This window comes from Halichoerus grypus, chromosome 6, assembly GCF_964656455.1.
Source record: "Halichoerus grypus chromosome 6, mHalGry1.hap1.1, whole genome shotgun sequence".
Classification (NCBI taxonomy): domain Eukaryota; kingdom Metazoa; phylum Chordata; class Mammalia; order Carnivora; family Phocidae; genus Halichoerus; species Halichoerus grypus.
In genome coordinates, this window is record NC_135717.1 from 170770250 (window position 1) to 170786499 (window position 16250).

The window sequence follows — 16250 nt, forward strand, 5'->3', positions numbered from 1 at the left end:
AAACCGTGTGTGGGCCTGCAGGAGGGCAGTGAGCTGCCTGGGGTTACAGGAAGCCGCCCCTGTTGGTCTCTCCTTGGCAGGGGTGGCCCGGGAGAGCAGGCGGCCGTGTGGTAGCCCTTACACTCCCAGACACGTGTCTGGAACAGGACTGCGCTTCCTGGGTCCTCTGTAGGCAGCAGGGACAATTGTCAAAAAGATCACCAAACCTGGGGGGGCACGTTACCTGGAGATTTTAAATACAGATTTCCAGGCCTCATTCCAGAGATTCTAAATTCTGTAGCTCTGGCTTGAGGCTCAGGGATGTGTAATTTTATTTTTCTAAGTTCCCCTGGTGAATCTGGTGGAATCAGCTACATACTAGCTGAGCTCTAATCCTGAAGGAAGGAGGGTAAACTTTGACCCAGAGCATTAGGAATCCTCATTCCTGGGGGAGAAGCCTGCCTGGGGTTTGTCCCACACAGGGGCCCCCCAGCTTCCCTCCCAGGGGTGCCTCAGGTGTCACCAGCGTGGAGGGTGGTGTGGGCCTCCCGGCGTGCGGCTGCGTCTCACGGGGCTCGTTGGGGGTGGGCTGCCGGCAGATTGAGAAGGACCTGCTCCGCACCATGCCCAGCAACGCCTGCTTCGCCAACGTGAGCAGCATCGGGGTGCCCCGCCTGCGCAGGGTTCTCCGCGCCCTGGCCTGGCTCTACCCCGAGATCGGCTACTGCCAGGGCACGGGCATGGTGAGCACAGCCCAGGAGGGGCAGTAGCATGGGTGGCGGGGCTGGGGCGGGAACCCCCCCCGGAGGGCTGGGCCTGCCAGATATGTTGGTTCCACCCCTGAGGAGCGCTTGGGGTCTATGAGGTGACCCCCAGAGGGGGGACACCTCTTCTAATTCACATGGAGACCTGGGTACAGGCCCCCTGTCCCCCTGCCCTGGCCAGGTGGCTGCCTGCCTCCTGCTGTTCCTAGAGGAGGAGGATGCTTTCTGGATGATGTGCGCCATCATCGAGGACCTGCTCCCTGCCTCCTACTTCAGCACCACTCTGCTGGGCGTCCAGACAGACCAGCGGGTCCTGCGCCACCTCATCGTCCAGTACCTGCCCCGCTTGGACAAGCTGCTCCAGGAGCATGACATTGGTGAGGGGGCCAGCACCCACCCTCTTCCTTGGGGTCAGGGGGTCCTGTGACTCTGGCTCAGACACTGCAGGTCTGAGGCCTCCGGACCCAGCAGGGGACAGGGCAGCTGTGTTGGGAGGAAGGAGCTCACCTGACAGGGGCCAAGCCCTGAATCAGCAGCACACGCAGTCCTGGTGGTGCTCCTGTTCTCCGTGTGCCCTGACGGCCTGTCTCCTCCCTCCTCCTGGAGCAGGCGAGGCCACTTGCTCTTTGGGAGCGACACTCCCCCTTCTCCCCAGGCCCCCCCTTTCAGGCTGCGCCATGCTGGCTGTCCCTGGTTCCAGCCACAAAGGTTCCGGTCTCTATCTGCAGAGCTGTCCCTCATCACGCTGCACTGGTTCCTCACGGCCTTCGCCAGCGTGGTGCATATCAAGCTGCTGCTGCGCCTCTGGGACCTGTTTTTCTACGAGGGCTCCCTGGTGCTGTTCCAGACCACGCTGGGCATGCTGCGGCTCAAGGTCTGCTGGGGCCTGTCCCACCTGGGGCCCCTCCCCTGGGGGGCCTGCCGTGGGGTTCCGCCTTCAGCACCGTGCGGCCTGGCCACCGGCCCCTCCTCAGAGGCCCACGGTGGGGTGGGGTCCCCTGGGGCCCGGGACTCCTTGTGCTCAGCGTGATCATCCGGGGAGGTCACACGTGCCCGAGGACGGTGATCAGGGGCCGCTCGCAGGCCTGGCATTTGGCGGTGATGCCCCCTGCCCTACTTGCCTCGCATGGCCCAGGAGGAGGAGCTGATCCAGTCCGAGAACTCGGCCTCCATCTTCAACACGCTGTCGGACATACCTTCGCAGATGGCCGACGCCGAGCTGCTGCTGGGGGAGGCCATGCGGCTGGCCGGCTCCCTCACCGATGTGGCTGTGGAGACGCAGCGCCGCAAGCACCTGGCCTACCTCATTGCCGACCAGGGCCAGCTCCTGGGGACCAGTGCCACCACCAACCTCTCGCAGGTGGGCCCGTGAGGGAGGAGTCCCCACCTCACCCACGGGGGGGGGGTCCCCGAGGAAGCCCAGAGTGAGAGAGGCTGCGGGGAACCCTCCAGCCCTTCCTTGCTCTGCTGCCCCCACCCCCGGCCTGGCCCCCAGCCCAGTCAGACCACAGCTGTGCGAGGACCCGCTGTCCCGGCCCTCTGTGCGCCTCCGCTGTGACCTGCCCCGCGTGGGTGTAGGACACACCCGGCTTTGAACCGACCGCATTTCCGATGCTCCGAGCCGGCCGCAGAGGCCATTTCAGATGAGTTGGCACGAGACGCTGGCCCCAGGAGGAGCTCTCTCAGCTCTCTCACCTTACTTCCGCCCGCCACCCCACCTGGCTGCCACTGACCCGCTCCCTGCCTGCAGGTCGTGCGTCGCAGGACCCAGCGGAGGAAGTCTGGCATCACCTCCCTGCTCTTTGGTGAGAACTGCTGTGGCAGCCGGTGCCGGGCTGGGTTCAGTGGCTCCTTCCCTGCCAGGGGGTCCCGGCTCACAGCGCTCCCTGCCCCAGCTGGCGGGGTGGGGATGTAGACCAGGGGGAGTCCGCCCTCAGACCCGGGCGTGGACCCTCAGCTTCCTGGGGACTGGGGGGGCCATGGCTGCCATAGTTCTCTGGGGCTCCCAGGGGAGGACGACCTGGAGGCGCTCAAGGCCAAGAACATCAAGCAGACAGAACTGGTAGCTGACCTCCGGGAAGCCATCCTGCGCGTCGCACGCCATTTCCAGTGCACAGACCCCAAAAACTGTAGTGTGGTGAGTTGTGGGCTCAACTTGGGGGCCCTGGCTCCCCAGCCTCCTTGTGAGGCCCCAAAGCCCTGGCGAGGAGGCACCTCCCCCCTTGAGCAGGCCTTTCTGCCCGTCGGGCAGGAGCTGAGCCCGGACTACAGCATGGAGAGCCACCAGCGGGACCACGAGAACTACGTGGCGTGCTCACGCAGCCACCGGCGCCGGGCCAAGGCCCTGCTGGACTTCGAGCGACACGACGACGATGAGCTGGGCTTCCGCAAGAATGACATCATCACGGTGCGTGGGGCGCAGGGAGCAGGCACCCCTGGGCTGTCCCAGCCCGTCCCCGTTTTAGTGCCACCCGCCCAGCCGAGGGCGCAGCCGCACGGCTGCAGGCGCAGGGCCTGGGCAACCAAAGCTCTGCTTCCTCTTCTCCGCCGGCCGACCGTGCAGATCATATCTCAGAAGGACGAGCACTGCTGGGTCGGGGAGCTGAATGGCCTGAGAGGTGAGGCCTCCGCCCGGAGGAGGGGCGGGCTGGGCAGGGAACCTGGGAGCCCTGGCCGCCCTCCCCGTGCCCTCTGGCCCCAGCGGGAGCTGGGCTTTCTCAGCCAGCGAGCCTGCCCTCACACGGCCCTTACGCCCTTCCCGGGCGGGGGGTGTGCGGACGCCGGCCGCCCGCTCCTCACAGGGCCCCGCTTCTCCCACAGGCTGGTTTCCAGCCAAGTTTGTGGAAGTCCTGGATGAACGGAGTAAAGAGGTAAGGGGGGCACAAGGCACGGCTGCCCCTGGGAGCTGCTGCCGCCTGACCTCGGCCCCTGCTGGCTTGTGGCAGGGGCTGTGGGGACGGGGAGGGCGTGGCTGGCGCCTCTCAGACTCTGTCCCCCACCATCAGTACTCCATCGCGGGGGACGACACTGTGACAGAGGGGGTCACGGACCTCGTTCGAGGGACCCTCTGCCCAGCTCTCAAGGCCCTGTTCGAACATGGGCTGAAGAAGCCCTCCCTGCTTGGGGGCGCCTGCCACCCATGGTTGTTTATCGAGGAGGTAAGTCCGTGGCTGGACCCGCATCCCCCACCATCCTTTTCCTGGAGCTCCTGGGCCCTGTAGAGCTGACACAGGAGCTCACGGGGTGGCAGTATGCGCTCAGCTGGCCCCTGTGGCTTTGACCCGGTCCCTTCCGTTGTCCCTTACACTCACCTTGACCCCCAGGCAGCGGGCCGGGAGGTGGAGCGGGACTTTGACTCGGTGTATTCGCGCCTGGTGCTGTGTAAGACGTACAGGTAACAGGCCCCAGCGCCGCGCCCGCGTCCTCCTGGCTGTCCCCGTGGGGGGAGGGGGAGGGCACAGCCTGAGCCGCGCTTCCTGGGGCAGCACTGGCAGCTCTGATCCGTCCCTCAGGTTGGACGAGGATGGCAAAGTCCTGACCCCAGAGGAGCTGCTCTACCGGGTAAGCGGGGTGGTGGGTGGGGCAGGCGTCCTGGGTCGGCAGCTGGGGCCCCCTGACAACTGGGCCCTCCCAGGCTGTGCAGTCTGTGAACGTGACCCACGACGCCGCACACGCACAAATGGACGTCAAGCTCCGGTCCCTCATCTGCGTGGGGCTCAAGTGAGTATCTCTGCCCACCGTGGGCCAGCGACAGTCCAGTCAGAGGGTTGGTAGCCTGGGCGGTGGCCCTGTGGGGCAGCGGGGTGCCCGTGAGCTGGGCCTTCTGGGCCCGGGGCCTGGACAGACGGGGCAGCAGGGGGACTCCCAAAAGCCCTCCTCCAGTACAAGACCGGCCATCGTTCTGTGGGCTGGGGAAGGCACTCGCAGGTTTTGTGAGGCAGAGATTTTAGCAAGGTGCCCGGTGCGGGGGGTCACCAGGAGTGAGGCCACCACAACCAACTAGCGAGGGGGCGCCGGCTCGAAGGGAGCTTGGGCATCTGTGAGCCCCAGACCCGGGCCAGCGTGAGTCTGCTTTCTGCATTTGCCACCGAGCGGAGGGGACAGCCTCCAGGAGACCAGCTCCTAACACGGCCGTGGGCTTCCCTCCTGGACTGACCAGCAGGGCTAAGGCCCCTGGGGGCAGCAGGTGGTGGCCGAGTCTCAGACACAGAGAGGAAAGAACTGGGGCCGTGGGGACAGTGGGCCCGAGTGCCTCCCAGTGGGGAGGAGCGGAGCTAGGCCGCTGTGCAGACGCTGGCTGCCCCCCAAGGGGGGGAGAGGCGCCCACTCCTCCCCGCCTGTCCCCAGCGAGCAGGTCCTGCACCTGTGGCTCGAGGTGCTCTGCTCCAGCCTGCCTACTGTGGAGAAGTGGTACCAGCCCTGGTCCTTCCTGCGCAGCCCTGGCTGGGTCCAGATCAAGTGCGAGCTCCGGTGAGTCGCCTGCCCGGGGGCCCGGGGTGGGGTCGGCGCGGGCAGAGCTGACCGCTCCCTTCCTCACCTCCAGCGTCCTCTGCTGCTTCGCCTTCAGCCTCTCCCAGGACTGGGAACTTCCTGTGAAGAGAGAGGTGCGTGGTTGGGCTTGGCTCTCGGCCCTGCGGCCCGCCTTCCCGCCGTGGGGACGGCCTGGGGTGGGCGGCTCGGGCAGGGCCTGTGGGGACCCCGAGTGCCAGCGTCACACGGTCCACGAGCCGCTCTGGCCCCTGCCACCTCGGGCTTCCTTGCCGTGTGATCCTGCACCCCCCGCTGTGCCGCCCGTGACAGAGGCTGTCCCCATGTGCAGGAGAAGAAGCCCCTGAAGGAGGGTGTTCAGGACATGCTAGTGAAGCACCACCTCTTCAGCTGGGACATAGACGGGTGATGCTCTTCCTCCAGCGGCCCCGTCAGGCCAGGCCTCCCCCAACCTGCTGGCTACCGAGCAGCCCCTTCCTCAGAGAACAGCACAGTCCTGGCCAGGCTTGGGGATGGGGTCTGAGGTGGCCCGGGCCCATTCCAAGCTGCGGGGGGCGTCAAGGGAAAGCGACACTGGAGCTCTGGCCAGGCGGCACGGTGAACGGGGACACCACCTGGAACACCCAGGATGTCACTAGAGGACAGTGGGCGGCAGGAGCAGAAGGTGGGGCTGAGCCGGCTTGTCCCAGTGCCGAGGGGAGTGCCCTGCCCGGGCCCCAGTTTCACAGTTTGTACCAGCCAAAACCTCGTGAGGAGGTGGGGCGCCATCTCTGTTCTGTCCGTTTGTGCTCGGGGAGGGGGGGGCCACAGGCTCTTTGGCTTCTCAATAAATTGTGTCCTTGGGAAACTCCCGTCTTCTGTCCAGCCAGGGCCACAAGGTTCTGTCCTTTCTGGCATGGTCTAGAAAGCTAGGACCCAGCCCTACCACCCGCCTCCTCAGGGACTGAACAAAAATGGACCAAAATCAGTGTTTTTGTTTTTATTTTAAAAAGTCCACACAGCTTCCCGACCTCTGTCCCAGCACTGGTCTGGTGACTCCATCCCTAATCCCGTTAACAACAGTGACAGGTCAGAAGGGAGGCTGGGCCCCAGGCCAAGAGGGGCTGACACCCCTCCTGTCCCAGGGCCACCGCGGCTGCAGTGAGGCAGCGGGACGGAATGTGGGGGGGGGGGGTGGCCGGGAAGCACCTCTGCCCTCGTGGCACTAGTATGGGGCAGGGCACAGGCTGTGGCAGGGCGTCTACATGTCAAACACGCGTGACGGGGCCGAGGTGAGCTGCATCCAACCCCAGGAGCGGTGGTCTCCAGGCCCTTCTATATTGTGCACAGAATGGGAGGGAGCGCAAATCCACCTCCCAGCCCCCAAAATAGATGTATACGTATGTGTGGCGATAGAGATAGCGATATGTACACCTGTACAGAAACCGTTTGCCACCAGCCACTAAAGGTTACACAACACCAAGACACTAAAATGGCAAGGGGCTCCTCTCCCAGGAAGCCTGGGACCCTGGGGTTGGCATCACGGGGGCGGGGGGTGGGGGGCGCGGCGAGGGGGAGAGAAGGAAGGAGATCCGCCCTGGGCCTCGCCTGCCTGAGCAAACTGCAGCCAGACTGCACCTCCGACCTCACAAAAGGAGGTCAATAGAATGGCTCTGGCCTGTCCAGGCCTCCTGAACTCTAGGCTGAGACCACAGCTGCTCCTGGGCGGCTTCTCTCCTTGGTGAGCCTGAGCCAGGTGGCAGCAGGGCCTGCTCCAGCCTCCCAGGGAGGGGAAAGCAGGGCCTGTGATTGTCAGGACTCATGACCACATGGAGGTGGGATCGGGCTGAGCGCACGGAGCTCCCAGGAGTTACCAAGGCTCCCCGGCTTCCAGCCCCTCCTGTCCCGTCCCTGCAGCCTGAGAGCTACAAGCAGGAATCCCAGTGGAGTTGCAAGTCGTGACCGTCGAGGAAGTCCGTGGAGAAGAGGCTGGGCGCAGTGGTGCTGAGCGGGGCCAGGCTGAGCACGGGGCCGCCCGATGACAGCTCCAGCCAGTCCATGCTGTCCAGGTGGCCATCAGCCAGGTCCAGGCCTACACCGCTGGGCTCAGGGGCAAAGTGCAATTCCGAGGTGTCCATGGGTGAGGGGGGGTGGTCCAGGATGGCAGAGCTGCTCAGCATCTGGCTGTGGAGGTCGTCGATGAGGGAGAGGGGTTCTGGCCCCTCATGCCCGCCCGTCAGCAGGGGCAGTCCTGTGCTGCTCTCCAGGAAGTCCTCTAGGCGCCCAGGGAGGACGGGAGAGCCCGAGGGAGGCGGCGGCACCTGGGGGAGCTCAGCAGAGGGCGGGGACGGCGTGGCCAGGGGTGACCCGCAAGTTGCCATCGAGGGGGGCTTCTCTTTCTCTGGTAGGGAAGGTGGTGGCTCCTTGAAATCTGCTGAGATTTCTGGCAAACAACAAAGTGAATGGATGTCAGGAACCAGGCCTGAAAAGGACCTGAGGCTGGCCCTACTTTACACCACATACAAAAAGTTAACTCCAAATAGGTCAAAGACCTAAATTTGGGAGCTGAAACCACAGAACTCTTAGGGAAAAATGGGGAAATCGTCACTGGATTCGGTAATGATTTCTTGGTTGCACCAAAAACACAAACAACAATAAAAATACATTAACTAGATCATATAAAAAATTTTAAATTTGTGCACCAAAGGACACCATCAAGAGCAAAGACAACCCAGAGTGGGAGGAAATGTCCGCACCCCTTGGATCTGATGGTTCACATCCAGACTAAAGAGCTCCAACTTAACAACAAAACCCAACAGGGAAAAAGGGCAAAGGACTCCACCATTTCTCCAATAAAAGATCTGCAAATGACCCGTAAGGACAAGAAAAGATGCTCAACCTCATTAGTCTTTAGGGAAATGCAAATCAAACCCACAAAGGAACACCACCTCACACCCAGTAGGATGGCTAGTAATAACTGTTGGTGAGGATATAGAGATGGGAGCCTTTGTGCACGGCTGGTGGGAACAAACAAGGTGCAGCCGCTGTGGAAGACGTGCAGGGATCCCAGCAGATGCAAGTACGCCAGCGCTCACAGCACCATTACGTACAACAGCCTAAGTCCGCTCAAGTGTCCCTCGTGGGTGAGCAGATCGGCACAAGGTATTCTGTCCCTACAGTGGGATCTCACGCGGCCATTAAAAGGCAGGAAACTGATGACCGGCTACAACACGGATGAACCTTGAGGGCACTGTGCTATGTGAAGTAAGCCAGAAACCAAAGGACAGGTACTAGAAGATTGCACTGGTATGAGGTCCCTAGAGCAGGCAAATTCAGAGCAGAGAGTAGAACAGAGGTTCCCCGGGGCTGGGGGAGGGAGTTCCTGCCTACCAGGACCCAAGTGTCAGTCCAGGACGATGAAAACATTCTACAGACGGATGGTGGTGATGGCTGCACAACACTGAATGTATTTAATGCTACTGAATTTATACATTTTAAAATTATCAGAATGGCAAATTTTGTGTGTATTTAACCACAATAAAAAAAAAATATATGCAGAAACCAACCAGGCTTGCTCCCTGGCACTCCCGCTCTCCTCCCGTCCCAGCCTGACACGCCTGCCCATCTCACCAAGCTCAGTCTCCCCAGATGCCCACCCCCATTCAAATGCCTTCCCGGGGCATCTGTGCCACCTCTCTGGCCAGTTCTGTGTTCCTCGGGGGGCAGACGGACAGCACCCCCCAGCTCCCTTTCTCTGCCATGTCTTCACTGCTAGCGCTCAAGGCCTGGCCTGCTCCCTCTCTGCTTCTGGCATCATCTCTTTTTCCAGGAAGCCTGAGCCCTCCCAGTTTGGGTTCCTGTCTGGACACCAGGAACTCCCCAAATCTGCGCCCAGGCCCCTCTCCCGGGCTCCAGACCAGCCTCTCCGACGGCCTGCGAGCACCGCCCAGCCCAGTAGCCTCAGTGCCCCCTGTGCTTCTTAGAAATGTGCCTCAGACGCCAGACTCCAGAATCCGCAGAGCCTCACTAAGGTCAGAATCTGACCTTGAGGGTAACATCAGCTCTTACACTCTGCGGGGTTTCTTTTTGAGATAAAATCCACCATTTTATTTACTTAAAATTTTTTTTAAAAAAAATGATCCCTACACCCTACACGGGGTTCGAACTCACAACCCCAAGGTCAAGAGTCACATGTTCCATGGACTGAACCAGCCAGGTGCCCATAAAAGTCACCATTTTAAAGTGTACGATTCCACGGCTGAACTCTCGCTTAACCTGTACCATCTTGCTAACCCTCTCCCTACCGCCATCAGTAAAGCGCTCAGAGAACTTCCACACACCCTGCCTTCTTGGCTGCTGCCATCAGGGAACTCCCCCAGCTCCTACCTGACGCTGAGCCCCCCTCACCTGCCCTGCGCCCCCCGCACTCAGGGACCTCCGCCACCAGCATGCAAACAGGCTGGCTCCTTGCTCACTTTGCAGGAAACCCTCTGCAGAGAGCTATCCGGACTTGCTGGCTCCTACACCCCCCGGGCCCTTGCCCATGGTCCCACGGCAGCACCCCGGCTGAGGTCACCAGCAGCCAACCACAATGCTAACCCTGTGACCAGATCTTGGTCACGGTCTCCCCTGGCCGCCCAGTGACAGCCCTGGACTTCAGGACTTCATGGTCTTGAGGGCACCCTCCCACTCTGCCCACTGCTGAGCATCACCTGCTCGTGCCCCTGGACTATGCCTCATCCTCCTCTCTGCTCACCCAATCTCATGGCTCCAAATGTCCATCTAGATGCCAACAATCCCCTGCCTGCCTTCAGGTGACGCCCCTGCTTGGCTGTCTCAGGACATACAAGCCTGAGGCTGCACGGACGCATCCCCAACGCACCCCCTGGGGCTCCCCCCGGCAGTCTTGCAGCTGCATCTGGGTCACTCAGGCCGAACCCTTGGTAACATCCATGGCTGTCGTCCTATTGTCTTGCCACACACATGCCTAATCCATAAGGAAATCGACTGGCTCTCTAAAATACACCGAGACTCGGGTCCTTCTCCACCTCCCTGCCACAGGCTGGCCCGGGCCCCCTGGACTCCCACAGCGGCCTCCCAGCTCCTGCCCTTCCAGCTGGAACAACCCTCCACTGAACTTCGCCCAGAGTCCGAGCCCTTCCGCCGTGCGCCCATGAGGCCTCGCGATCTGCCCCGACCTGCAACTCCTCTCCCTCCTGTGCCCACACCGCCCCCCCAGCACGCCTGGTCCCACAGGTGCCCCCAGGGAGCCCAACAAGGTCAACCCAAATGCCCCCACACACCTGAGACCCTCCCCAGCTTTCCGTAATATTTACTCCTCCCACGATACAATCTACTATTCATTCATCTCCTCACACTAGACTGTGCAAAGGTGAACATCTCTGTTTCGTTCATCACTGCACCCCAGGCTGCGGCGACCGTGCCCACCACGCAGTGGGTGCTGGGTAAAGCAATCACTGCTTGAGGCTGCCCCCCTGACCGGTGTCCTTGCCCAAGCCCTGGAGACGGTATACGTCTCAGCTGTTGCTACATCCAAACTACAAGGCCCGTCAGCCCCTTAAGCGTTCCGTAACGAAACAAAAATCAGTAAATCCAGCACCCCAGGGCTGAACACAACCTATGGGGCAAGGAGGAGGTTGGTGGGGGAGTCAGCTCAGGAGTCTGGGCTTTACCTCCACTCTGAATAAGAATGTCAAACAGGTCATCCATCTGCTGGCTGGAGGAACCATTCTCCTGTAGGACAAATAGGGGGAAAAAAAAAAATGAAAATCTAGAGCAGGAGGAGGCCTGCAGCCTAGCTCAGGGCAGAACCCCTTCCTTCCACCCTTGAGTTGGCAGCCAGACCTGCAGAGCCCACCGGCCTGGGCTCAGGCTCCCAGAGCTCACTCCTCTGTCAGGCCAAGCTCCGGCCAGTCTGCCCATAATGCCCCCTCCATCCACACCCCCGCCCCCCGGCCACCTCCCCGGCCCTGCAAGGCCTCCTCTGCCCCTATTTTCCAGTTGGCTTGGTCGGGGGGACTGTGGGAGTCCAGCCCAGCAGCCCAGGCAGACGCCCACCCTGGCCGGGCCCCGGTCTACCTTCTTCACCTGCTGTCTGGGCTGCTGGCTCACGGCTTCCTCATAGCCAGGCGGCTCCTTCTTCAGCAGAGAAGTAGGGGTCCCAAAGAGGGGCTGTGATGGGTGCTCTAGGTCCATCTGGGCTGGTGGGCCAGGGGCTGGAGAACCAGGCTGGGACAAGGGCTGGACAGAACGGTAAGAGGACCGGTGGTTGGGATGAGGGAAGCAGGCCAGGCCCAGCACATTCCAGGAAGGCAAGGCAGGAGGAGCCTACCTTCTGGGACACAGGACAACCTGCTGCTGCACTGGCTTTTAGGAAGCTCGCACGGAAGCCACCGGGGAAGAAGGAATAGGGGACTGGGGAGGCCCTGCCTGACCTCTGACGCTGCAGAGGGTGGGGCTCTGGGCGATTCCCGTCGCCTCCCTTTCTGCCGGAGGCTGCTCAGGGGCCCTGGTCTCCCATCCCGAGGGGCCCAGTTCCTGTCACTGCCCACTGTCCCCTCCTCCAGCCCCGAGCTCTGCAGGGCTGAGAGGCCACACAAAGCCTAAAGCAGCCTCACCTGTGGACCAGGCTGGCTGGAGGGTCTGGGCTGTGAGGGTGGCCCCGGCAGGGAGCCAGCTGCCCATGACGGCTTGGGGGTGGGGGGCACGGCTGGCCTCTCCCAGGTAGGGGGCTTCCCCGACCCTCACCGGGGCCTGTCCCACCCCCATGGAGCAGAGGCAGGCCTGGGTGCGGGCTGCTCAGGGGGGCCCTCCGCCCGGGTACAGAGATGGGCGGTCCCTGGCGGCTCCACCCTCAGGGCTGTGGGGTCTTCGGCAGCTCCCTTAATCTTCCCAAGTCCTAGTACCTCCCCTCAGTGACATACGGATGGTCATCCCTCGTTTCAGAGGACTGAGTGGAAGTTTAAAGGAAGCGAGCACAACCTGCCCAGCTGTGGGGGTGCCTGGTAAACGGACTGTCACCCTTAGTCTCCTCACGCTCTCCCGCGGCCCCAGCCCCTCCCACACCCAGGTACCTGCTCGGGGCTCCCGCTGGCCAGGCTGGGGCTGTCTGCATTCTTATTGGTCACGGTGAGGACAAGGTGGGTCCCTGTGGAGTCAGTGATGAGGGTGGGAGGCGTGACCCCCTTGATGAGGCTGGGGCCCTGGGGGCCCAGAAGCAGCTGGGGAGCGGGGGCTGGCTCAGGCTCCGGCAGCGCGGCTTCCTGCTTCACTACCACGGCCGGGGGCACCAGGGGACGAGTGTCTGCGTGGTGGGCAGTGGGGGCCGCCAGGCTGGGGCTGAAGGGGTGAGCAGGACCCGGGGGCTGCCGGCTCAGCTGGCAGCTGGAGAAGCTGTTTTCCTGCTTGACTGGGGTGCCGAGGGGGGCCGGGGCCGGCTGCTGGGCCCGCTTCTCTTGCTCCAGCTGCAACCTCAGCCACTCCACGAGCTGCTGTTTCTGGCGCAGCATGCGGGTCAGCTCTTCGATTTGCTTGTCCTTTTCCTGCAGCATCTGGTCCTTGTCACGCCCCTCGAGCTCGGCCCGTACCCCAGGGCTCAGGCAGCAGGACCCGGCCCGGGGGCCCTCCTCCTTCACAAGGATCTGTAATGGCGAGGCCTGCAGGGTGAGCTGGGTCAGTGGCGATGTCACCATCTCGCCAAAGGTGTCCCCGGGTGTGGAGTTCTCATCGCCCGTGCTGAGCAGTGAACGCTCTGAGGGGGTGGGAGACACGGGGGGTGTGGAGCCCGTGCTGCCAAATGTCACCACTCCGTTACTGGTCACCGTGGCCACCACCACCTCAGCTGGGGCCAGGCCTGCTGCCACCAGGGCAGGCCCCGTGCTTAGCCGGGCAGCCGGGAAGGCGACCACTACCTCCCCAGCCTTGGGCAGGATGGAGGGGGCAGCAGGGCCCTTGGGGGCTCCTGGGGCAGGGCTGACTTGTTCTTGGTATGCACGCAGACGCTCGATCAGGTCTGTCTTGGTGCCTGAGACGGGCAGCGACCGCAGCTTTAGCTCCTGCTTCAGCTCTGCCACCTGCAAGGGGGCCGAGAGTCAGGGATGGGGCAGGGCGACAGAGAGAACGGGGTCTAGGTAAGAGGGCAGTCGGGGAGGTGGGAAGGATGAGCTCTTCATTCATTAGGCTTCAACCATCTGGGTCCCACTGGTCCTTCAGATCCACGAGCCCCTGACCTTCCCACAGCCCTGGAGGGTGGGACGTGTGTGCCGTGAGCCCGGCCTCCTCCCTTTCCCCATCCTCACCACACAAGAGGCCTGGTTAAAATACTCTTTCCCCTCCCGTCTGGGCATGAGATGCTCTCAGGTGTCCCCAGCCCCAGCATGGGCCCTGGTGCTCAATGACTTAAATACTTAATTGAATCAACTGGATTGATTTTACAGATGAGAAAATTGAGCTCATAAAAGTAAAGTAACTTCAAGATCACCACTAGTGAGCACCAGAGCTAGACGTTAACGCCAGGTCTGATGGACTCTGATGCCTGTACCCAGCTACCCGCACAAGGGCTGCGTCTTGCTGGGGTCGGATCCTGACTCAGGAGGGGCCAGTCTGCTCCTGAGCACAAACTCTCCAGGGAGAATTTGATCTGTTCCATCTTCTGATTGGGGCAGAAGAAACAGACCACGCCCCGGACATGACCCATCTTCCAAGACTCCAGGACATGAGCAGGGTCTGTGCCCCAAGCATGGGCCACTCTTTCCCAAGCAGATGCAGTAAATTCAGTGGCAGCGTTAGCAGACAAAGTGGAAAAGGTTGGGGAGTTGAAGTGGACAGCCCCAAGTTTGAATCCTGACTCTACCACCAGCCAGCTCTGAGACCTCAGGCAAGCCTCTCTGCCCCCAACACCTCCGCCTGCTCGTCCTTAAGCCTCATGCTGCACAGCAAGGGCCAAGGAAGAGAAATTGTGTAAAGGGGTCGGGAGGCCCCGAGGCCCCAGACAGACGCTGGCTGCTGTAGTTAATGGTAATGACTAGGATGACAAGGCAGGTGCCATGGATGACCAGGGCCACGCAAGCCTTGCAGCAGGTTCCAGGGGCCTCTGCTGGAGGAGACCAGAGTCTGGAGCTCGGCTCCGCCTTCCAAGGCCGTGGGGCTCGCGCTGGCTGCTCTCCCTACAGATGAACGCTAGGCCAGCCCCCCGTGGGAGGGGGGGCCGGCAGTGGCTCCAGTGGGAAGGGGGCGCCCACCTACCTTCATGTCATCCAGGTTGGCAGGCAGGGCTCCCGGCTTGCCAGTCAGTGGGGTGCTGTTCTGACGCGCCAGCCCACTGGGCCCGGGAGCACCCGAGCTGGAGCCGCTACTGGTCGTGGAGAGGCTGCGTGTCGGGGGGACCCCACCGCTTCCTGGGGCCTCACCTGCGGGCCTGAGGAGAAGAAAAGGTCGACATGAGCACCTGGCCAGCATCACCCTCGGGGCAGAGATGGGCATGGGGCAGAAGGACTCAGACCAAAGGGTCCTTAAAGATCTGGGGTTCACCCAGCCAGGCCTGGCATCGGCCGGGGAGGGCGCCTCTGGGCGGGACGGGCAGGGCGGGCGGCGGCGGGCTCCTACTTCGGCGGGGCAGGCAGGATGGTCTGGTAGTTATAGTGCTGCTGCTGCTGCTGGTTGAGGATCTGGAGCTGGAGGAAGAGCTGCTGCTGCTGCAGGATCTTGGCGTAGGAGGAGTCCATGGGAGGCGCCCCCTTGTCCTGCTTTTGGTCCGGGGGGATGTACTGGTGATACTTGAGCTTCTTCACCTTTGGCTTCAGCTCCTTGGCTTTCTTGCTGCGCTGTGACTTCTCACTGGCAGACTTGGGTTGGCTTTGCTGAGGGCACAGCAGATGGGGGCGCCATCAGGGGGCAGTGTTGGGCTTCTCAGAAGGCCCCCCCGCCCCCACGTCCTCCACCCTGCCCAGTTCCACGCTCCTCCACTAGCAGCGGCCTCGTCAGCACGCACAAGCGCGCCCGGGAGGGAGGGCACGGCTGGCCGGGGCGGGGGGCGGGGGGGCGGGCTGTGCACAGCCCTGCTTACTCAAGAGAGCCTCTAGCCTGGAGAGAAAGATCAGGGAATGCAGACGTGACCGTGACCTGGAGCAAAGAGTGAACACGACAGCTGGCTGACGGAGCGCCTGCCCTCCACACAGGCCTGCGGTCAGTGCGCGCGGGGCTTGGGGAGCCAGCCTGCAAAGGCTGAGGCATTACCCGGAAAAGAGGAAGGGTACACGGATATATTTAAACTATCCTTCGGACGTGTAGTGGTCAAAGAAAGGCACCAGTTGTGTGATGAGGAGCAGATCTGAGGAAGGATTTTGGGGGGAAACACTCTGACATCTGTGGCCAACCAGGAACACACCACAGAGGCCAAGAGAGGTGCCCCGATGAAGGAAGGCCTGGGCACTGGGACCCCAGGAGGAGTGGCTCACCGCCTCCTCTGGGACAGGGAAGCCACAAAACTTGAACTTCCCTGCCAGCAGCAGGGCCTCACGGCCCCGCAGAGATGGTGCCAACAGGGAAGACCTGGGGGCGGGGGCGGGGGCGCCACTCAGGAGGGCACCAGGGAGCGCCCCCCCCACACACAGGTAGCAGCCAGAGGCACAGCGAGGGCTTGGCTCCAGCAAGGGAAGGGGAACCGGGAGGGCTGGGGGGGCGGGGGCAGGAGGGAGACGATTAGACAAAAGGATGAGTGAGACCGAGAAGCAGGTGGGGCAGGAAGGAAGGGAAGCCTCGCAGCAGGAGCAGGGCCACAGGTGTGGAGGCGGCAGTGGGCAGGCGGTTGGGGGCTAAGTCCCCGAGACCCTGGAGGCAGGAGGCTAAGTCCCCGAGACCCTTGGGGGGGGGGGCCGGGCACTGGCTCTTGGTGCTACTACACGTAATTCACCTCAGCGCCCAAAACAGTGTCCCCCCCACAAAGATGGGCATCTCAGGGGCTGGTGGTAAGCCCTGCCCCTCACATATGTTAGGTCAGGCCTTAGAAGAGAATAAAAAATG

General features: G+C 62.4%; 2 protein-coding genes across 10 annotated transcripts in view; one reads left to right on the top strand and one right to left on the bottom strand.

Moving 5' to 3' along the window:
* SGSM3 (small G protein signaling modulator 3) overlaps window positions 1-6078 on the top strand; it is a 47772-nt gene extending 41694 nt beyond the window's left edge. For all 3 annotated transcript variants that reach the window (XM_036078573.2, XM_078076669.1, XM_078076670.1), the window contains 16 exons: window positions 579-722; window positions 925-1120; window positions 1472-1617; window positions 1879-2103; window positions 2494-2548; window positions 2753-2880; window positions 2995-3150; window positions 3307-3361; window positions 3564-3613; window positions 3749-3901; window positions 4067-4137; window positions 4256-4304; window positions 4378-4463; window positions 5091-5213; window positions 5287-5347; window positions 5563-6078. In XM_036078573.2, coding sequence (XP_035934466.1) covers window positions 579-722; window positions 925-1120; window positions 1472-1617; window positions 1879-2103; window positions 2494-2548; window positions 2753-2880; window positions 2995-3150; window positions 3307-3361; window positions 3564-3613; window positions 3749-3901; window positions 4067-4137; window positions 4256-4304; window positions 4378-4463; window positions 5091-5213; window positions 5287-5347; window positions 5563-5640 — 1776 coding nt within the window. In that variant the 3' untranslated portion in view covers window positions 5641-6078. The remainder of the gene's footprint in view (window positions 1-578; window positions 723-924; window positions 1121-1471; window positions 1618-1878; window positions 2104-2493; window positions 2549-2752; window positions 2881-2994; window positions 3151-3306; window positions 3362-3563; window positions 3614-3748; window positions 3902-4066; window positions 4138-4255; window positions 4305-4377; window positions 4464-5090; window positions 5214-5286; window positions 5348-5562) is intronic.
* Window positions 6079-6195: 117 nt separating this feature from the next.
* MRTFA (myocardin related transcription factor A) overlaps window positions 6196-16250 on the bottom strand; it is a 199808-nt gene continuing 189753 nt past the window's right edge. For 6 of the 7 annotated variants that reach the window (XM_078076664.1, XM_078076665.1, XM_078076668.1 and 3 more), the window contains 6 exons: window positions 14835-15088; window positions 14475-14646; window positions 12305-13303; window positions 11310-11471; window positions 10904-10964; window positions 6196-7653 (listed from right to left, as the gene is read on the bottom strand). In XM_078076664.1, the coding sequence (XP_077932790.1) occupies window positions 7136-7653; window positions 10904-10964; window positions 11310-11471; window positions 12305-13303; window positions 14475-14646; window positions 14835-15088 (2166 nt within the window). In that variant the 3' untranslated portion in view covers window positions 6196-7135. The remainder of the gene's footprint in view (window positions 7654-10903; window positions 10965-11309; window positions 11472-12304; window positions 13304-14474; window positions 14647-14834; window positions 15089-16250) is intronic. The other variant, XM_078076662.1, reaches the window with a different exon arrangement.